The 7,500-nt window shown below is 45.9% G+C and overlaps 1 protein-coding gene across 1 annotated transcript in view; it reads left to right on the top strand.

Annotated features, from left to right (window-relative positions):
- l1cama (L1 cell adhesion molecule, paralog a) overlaps window positions 1-7,500 on the top strand; it is an 83,969-nt gene that overhangs the window by 39,279 nt on the left and 37,190 nt on the right. The window contains 2 exon segments of the mRNA XM_064957611.1: window positions 635-1,024; window positions 5,852-5,954. Of these exon segments, the coding sequence (XP_064813683.1) occupies window positions 886-1,024; window positions 5,852-5,954 (242 nt within the window). The 5' untranslated portion in view covers window positions 635-885.

Below are 7,500 nucleotides of genomic sequence, written 5' to 3'. Positions count from 1 at the left end.
CACTTGCGGCCGCACAGATACAGACGTGGCCTAGACACTTGAGGTCTTCACATTTTTGAAGGAGATCTCCCGGACGTTGTCTACTTGCAGATGCCTTTTCGGGTCGGTAACCGTCTTCTGTCTATTGTCCGATGCGACGCTTCATCTATCTACCTCTGTTGTCTCTGCTCCATATGGTCTCTTGGACTGTCTGTTAGTTCGCCCTCGTAGTTCGACTCCATCTGTTTCTCTGGCTGACCACTGTCCCTTATGAAAGAACCAATGGAATTACCCAAATTTGCTTGCTTTTTATATTTTTATTTTTTTACTGCTAGTTCTCTTTATAGAAATGAATATGTTTGGTCTCGCTCATCTATTTATTTATTTGGTGCGTGTGTGTGTGTGTGTGTGTGTGTGTGTGTGTGTGTGTGTGTGTGTGTGTGCGTGTGTGTGTGCGTGTGCGTGTGTGTGTGCGTGTGCGTGTGCGTGTGCGTGTGCGTGTGCGTGTGCGTGTGTGTGTGTTAGCTCTCTGCCTGGCTCTCTCTAGTCTTTGACCACATGGTGCAGGGTAATTTGTCTCTCATTCTGACACATGCCCCTCCCTCTCTTCTCCTCTCCTCCCTCCCTGCTCCCCCCTTCTTCTTTTATCTTTCAGACGAAGACAGCAGGAGGGCGTGGACCTGAGCGAGAGAGAGAGAGAGAGAGAGAGAGAGAAAAGAGAGAGAGGCTGAAAGCAAAAGGAAACCAGGTAGAAGAAAAGGAAGAGTGGGCGTGACAACAGACAGAGAGAGAGAGAGAGAGAGAGAGGCTGATACACACGCTTGCTCGGCAGGAGTGTGTCCAGATTGCCCTCTGTGTGCGTTTTGTGTGTGTTGAGCAGGTGGGACTTTGATGGGACAGTGAGCAATGCCTCGCACGCAGCGACAGCAGGTTGGCAGTAGGGGGCGACGCACCCCTCTCCCCCTCCTCCTTCTCCCTCTCTTCTCCCTCCTCCTATCCCACACTCCTCAGCTCAGCCAAGCAGCTATACACATACCTCCCAACTGTGAGTACACCGCCTTAACTTCATTCACACGTCAATGTACGTGTACAATCGCTGCTCATAACAATGTCAAATAATGACTGAGATGTCGTCACACTCATCAGTATTGCAGGTAGAAATGTAGTGTACAGAGCAGCACAGATTGGATTCTAAGTTCTTTCCATGGCATTTCTATCTGCATCTTTAACAATGTGGTTATGAGGTTTTGGGCGTTCAGTCTGTGGTTATATTGTATGCATACTTTGTCTATTTACTGTGGAATTGATTACCTCAACTCATGTATTAGTCATTCTATTCATCTGGTTTCCTTAGTGCAAATCATATTATGGATTGGAGGGCCAGGGTAATTCAGCAGGGAATTGAGTTATACAACAGAAAAAGCAGGCGCAAATGCACACACACACACACACACAAACAAACACAAACATAGAAGGCAGGCGATGGGTCAGAGTTGTCTCCTCCCCTCCCACTCAACGCAATATCCGAGCATTAAAAAACAGCTGAGTTTGTGGGACTGCAGGGAAATTGATTCAGAGTGTCCTACAGCTTTGCTTTAATAGCAGACTTTGAGGAAGAATTGTGGATGCATCCTAAATGGCACCGTATTCCCTTTATGGCGCACTTCTTTTGACTAGAACCCTATGGGCCCCGGTCCAAACGAGTGCACTATATAGTGTCATTTGAGACAGAGGGAGTTAGACAAAGAATTGTGTTTGTTGCTGCGGCTGCTAATGTTGTTCTGTTATTCATCTAAGTCATGGATCAATGACTCGCTCAGACCTTCACCCACTCTAACACACGTATCACTCCTATACACGCACGCACACACGTGTGCGCGCACACACACACAGTTTGACAGTGATGAAAAGCATTAAAGCTCCCCCTGAGAATTAAGGTGTCAGTAAGAGAGAAGGGTTACGAGGAGGAGGAAGAGGAAGAGAAGTGTAGGATGGAGAGGGGGAGGAGGAGAGGCTGATTGAATAGTAACAGCGGGATGAAGTGGAAAAGGAGGGGAGGAAGAGGAGGAGGAAGAGGGGGGGTCAGATTGCGGGGATTGTAAAGGTCAAGGTGTCTCCTGTTGAATTAATGAGCCTCTCTAATGTCAGTGAGAGTCACTGATACGGTCACCACAATCAATACACCATCCACATCTGAATTCATCGGCCAAACAACAACAAAAACATTGACCGAACATTGCACTCGACTAGCTTTGCGCTCGCCTAGCTTTATAGCCCATGGGTGGTAACTGTTGTTTAATCATCAATTATCCCATTTTGAAATGGGGAATTTGCCGAGCAAGTGAGGGCACGTGCTGATGTGCACTGTGCGGTAGCTAAGTCCAGGCACTCTGTCTGTCTGTTTTTTCCCTCTCTATGTCATTTCCTGCCAGACTGTGTTGACTATCTTAACAGACTTTCTCCTTTTCTCTCTCCCTCGCTCTCTTGCTGCTCTGCCGCTCTGGACTAACAGACCAAATAAATGAATGTAAGTGTTTCACTTCCTTCTGCTTGATGTGTGGTATTTATGTTTGTAGACGTGCAGCGAGAGCCCTACAGTAAACACTTTCACCATGAGAAAGATGATCGCGACTCCTGCAAACACAGAGCACAATAGAAACCCTCGGCGTCGCACTGCACCTTTAATGAATCTAGCGTTACTGTGGCTCCTTCACTTCAGTGAGTCTACATGTGCCGTAGTCTTGTTTGCTCCCTCCCGGAGGAGGGTGATACCTACGGGAATTAAGAGGAGATGGAAAAGAGGCACGCCTGTCTCTAAAATGGGGCTAGTGTTGTCAGATCAAAGAAAGGGGGGCTTAAAAGAGAGGAGGGGAAAAGAAACAAGTGTGTAAGGGAGAGGGAAACGATAGACAAGTGGAATCACTAAAACAAGTGGAACCACCAAAACAAGTGTAAACAAGTGTAACCACTAAAACAAGTGTAACCACTAAAACAAGTGTAACCACTAAAACAAGTGTTACTAAGTGTAACCACTAAAATAAGTGTAACCACTCAAACAAGTAGAACCAAGTGGAATCAAGTGGAATTACTAAAACAAGTGTAACCACTAAAACAAGTGGAACCAAGTGGAACCACTAAAAGAAGTGTAACCACTAAAACAAGTGTAACCACTAAAACAAGTGGAACCACTAAAACAAGTGGAACCACTAAAACAAGTGGAACCACTAAAACAAGTGGAACCACTAAAACAAGTGGAACCAAAACAAGTAAAACAAGTGGAACCACTAAAACAAGTGGAACCACTAAAACAAGTGGAACCACTAAAACAAGTGTAACCACTAAAACAAGTGGAACCACTAAAACAAGTGTAACCACTAAAACAAGTGCAACCACTAAAACAAGTGGAACCACTAAAACAAGTGGAACCACTAAAACAAGTGGAACCACTAAAACAAGTGCAACCACTAAAACAAGTGGAACCACTAAAACAAGTGGAACCACTAAAACAAGTGGAACCACTAAAACAAGTGGAACCACTAAAACAAGTGTAACCACTAAAACAAGTGGAACCACTAAAACAAGTGTAACCACTAAAACAAGTAAAGAAAACAAGTGGAACCAAAAACAAGTGGAACACTAAAACCAAAAACAAGTGGAACCACTAAAACAAGTGTAAACACTAAAACAAGTGTAACCACTAAAACAAGTGGAACCACTAAAACAAGTGTAACCACTAAAACAAGTGGAACCACTAAAACAAGTGTAACCACTAAAACAAGTGCAACCACTAAAACCACAAAACAAGTGTAACCACTAAAAGAAGTGTAACCACTAAAAGAAGTGTAACCACTAAAAGAAGTGTAAACACTAAAACAAGTGTAAACACTAAAACAAGTGCAACCACTAAAACAAGTGGAACCACTAAAACAAGTGGAACCACTAAAACAAGTGGAACCACTAAAACAAGTGGAACCACTAAAACAAGTGGAACCACTAAAACAAGTGTAACCACTAAAACAAGTGGAACCACTAAAACAAGTGGAACCACTAAAACAAGTGCACCCTAACTGTGCTTCTTCCAATAATGGAGCACTGCAGCGCCTGCAGCAGCTTCCACACAAATCTGATCAGCTGAGAAACAGCCTTATTACCTCTGTCACTAGGGAATCTATCATTTAAGTCTCTCTCTCTCTCATCCCTCTCTCTGTCTCCCTCCCTGTCCTTGACCTTTAATAATTTGCTCCCTCCATGCCCTGCCCTCCTTTGCCCACTTACCTACCTACGTTCCACAATGTAAATATATCTGTGAAACTAGACCTGCCCTCTTTCATTCAGAGTCAAATCAGAATCCAACCAACAAGTACCATTGACCTCTATTCCAATACAATACAGTAGGACTCAGCGGGTCGAGAAATTGGAACAAACATATCACAGATGTCCAGGCCACACACCAAAAAACTGAACACCAAAAAACTGAACACCAAAAACTGAACACCAAAAACTGAACACCAAAAAGTCTTGACAGGAGACATAAAACCTATGGGAATATAGAATGTATAGAATATGTACTTATATTTCCCTAATGGCACCCTATTTCCCATAGGCCCTGGTCAAAAGGAGTGCACTACATAGGGAATAGGGTGTCATTTGGCATAAAGACCATGCACTTTAATAATACTGTACCACACCTTAGTATGTAGGATTTAATAAGTCTGATATGAGTGAGTGGTTTATGGACGTAACAGTACAGTTAGACAGTAGAGAGAGAAAAGAGGAATACCTCTGTCCCCAAGGGGCCCTCTCTTCTCAATATATTCCACTATATATTCCACGAGTGTCTCATTTGCATTCATAACAACACTCACTTTTCCTCTCATCTCAACCATTTCCTCTCCCTTGCAGCGCTCTCTCTCTCTCGCTCTCTCTTGAAGTGATATGAAGGAATTTACATTCCCCGTTAAGTTTCAGCGATACTTGGAAATCAAATGACTGTTCTTCTTAACTCCCTCCGCGAGACAGTCCCTGCGCGTGGCTGTAAGTCTGTGGGTTCTAAGCCAGTGGGCTATTCACCTCTGTGAGAGTCCGAATATAGGTAGCCCAGTTAAGCTGTGGGCTCTAGTTACTAGGACTACGAGCTTCAAGACTGTGTGCTCCCGTCCCCTGCGGATGTCTGTGCATGTCAGAGGAAATCAACACAGGGGTTATAGTACAGTGCTGAGGTGGAGACGCAGCCCATGCAAACACCAGAGATCTCTAGCTTAAACAGGGCTTGGGGTTTCTTGTCGGTGGTTTAAACCCTGGTGTAAGCAGCGCAGTGGGCTCTACTCGGAGAGCCAGCCTCAGATCTACAGGCAGAACTGTGGGTTTTAGCGCTGTGGGTTTAGCTCTGTGGGTTTTCAGTGACTAGTCAGCCCCACAGCAAGGGCTACTTAGATCCAGCGGGGGGGGGGGTCTAGTCAGCGCCAGTGAGCTCTTGTGAAGGCTGTCTGATGTAGGCAGCACAGTGTCTGTGGGTACTGTATGAGAGCGTGTGAAGGTTCTCTACGGTGAGGTAGTGTCTCTATGGCTGTGTGGTGAGTCAGAGGCCGATCATGTGACCACAGCAGGTCAGGGACAGGGCGGCAGCACTGCTCTGTGTAAATCACACACCGACTGCTACCAGACACAGTTTATGTAGGGCGTGTGTGTGTGTGTGTGTGTGTGTGTACGGCTGAGTGAGTGTATGTATGAACACTGTGCTTCTACATCTGCATCGCTTGCTGTTTTTAATTTTTCTAGGCTGGTTTCCTGTACAGCACTTTGTGACACCTGCTGATGTAAAAAGGGCTTCATAAATACATCTGATTTGATTCTGTGTGTGTCTCCTCCGCAGTCAAAAAGCCCCCAGTGATCACCACCCAGCCGGAGTCCATCACCGTGTTCGGTGCTGAAGACATTCTCCTGACCTGCGAAGCATCAGGAAACCCTCCTCCGGAGTTAGTTACTGTACAATGACACTGCTTTTGACCACACACACACACACACACACACACACACACACACACACACACACACACACACGCACGCACGCACGCACGCACGCACGCACGCACACACACACACACACACACACACACACACACACACACACACCCCCCCACACACACACACCCCCACACACACACACACACACACACACACACACACACACACGCACGCACGCACGCACGCACGCACACACACACACACACACACGCACGCACACACACACACACACACACACACACACACACACACACACACACACACACACACACACACACACACACACACACACACACACACCCCACACACACACATTGTCTCTACAGTCTTTATCTCGGTAGTCTCTCATGATTTAGTTCTGAGATTTGACCATGTCAACAATAGAAGGTCATGTAGAAAAATAACGGTAAGCCTTCTTGACTGCAGTTGCACTGCGACATTTGACCTCTCCCCTTTTATCGCGTCTTCATTGCAGATATGTTTTCTAAGGGACATGATATGTCCCTGTATCCTTGCAGCACCGCAGATATCCGGAGATGCTATGGAGAAACATCAGTATTACATGAGAGCGCAGCGCCCCACAGTCACACTAACAATGGAGAAATAGATTGTTTGCCCTCAAGGGATGGCCTCTTAAAGATGCCATATGAAGGTTTTGAATCATTTTTGCCAGTTGTTTTTTAAAATAGTGCTTACGAGCCAAAACAGGTCCCTGGAAATGGTCACAATTGTGTGAAACGCCATCAATTTAGTACGACATGCTATGAATTGTAGGTGCTGAAGACCCCGTTCAATCTCTTTTAATGTCTCTACGTTTACTAAGTGGAAAAAGATAAATTTGCAGGGCAAAATATGAATATAACAATTGTATAAGACTCTGCCTAAATCCCAAATGACACTCTATTCCCTATATAGTCCTTTTGACCAGGACCCATAAGGCACTATGTAGGGAATAGTGTGCTATTTTGGACAGAGCCTCCAACTCCCTCCCCTTTAACTTTTTCCTCTTCCTTTGTCAAACAAAGTGGAATGCAGGGCGAGACTGTGTAAATGTCACATTGTGGCTTTAACTCTTTCGTCTGTGTTTTGTCTGTGGTCTCTCTCTCTCTCTCTCTCTCGCTCACTCGCTCTCTCTCTCGCTCTCTCTCTCCCTCTCTCTCTCTCTCCCTCTCGCTCGCACCCTGTCTCTCGCTCGCACTCTCTCTCTCGCGCTCTCTCTCGCTCTCTCTCTCTCGCTCTTTCTCTCTCTCTCTCTCTCTCTCTCTGTCTTGCTCTCTCTCTCTCTCTCTGTGTGTCTCTCTCTCGCGCTCTCTCTGTGTGTCTCTCGCTCTCTCTCGCGCTCTCTCTGTGTGTGTCTCTCTCTCGCTCGCTCTCTCTCTCTCTCTCTGTGTGTCTCTCTCTCGCTCTCGCTCTCTCTCTCGCTCTCTCTCTGTCTCTCTCTGTCTCTCTCTGTCTCTCTCTGTCTCTCTCTCTGTCTCTCTCTCTCTCTCTGTCTCT

This window comes from Oncorhynchus masou, chromosome 33 (genome assembly GCF_036934945.1).
Source record: "Oncorhynchus masou masou isolate Uvic2021 chromosome 33, UVic_Omas_1.1, whole genome shotgun sequence".
Lineage (NCBI taxonomy): Eukaryota > Metazoa > Chordata > Actinopteri > Salmoniformes > Salmonidae > Oncorhynchus > Oncorhynchus masou.
Note: the sequence above shows the minus strand (reverse complement) of the source record. Positions and strands in the feature narration are given on the sequence as shown.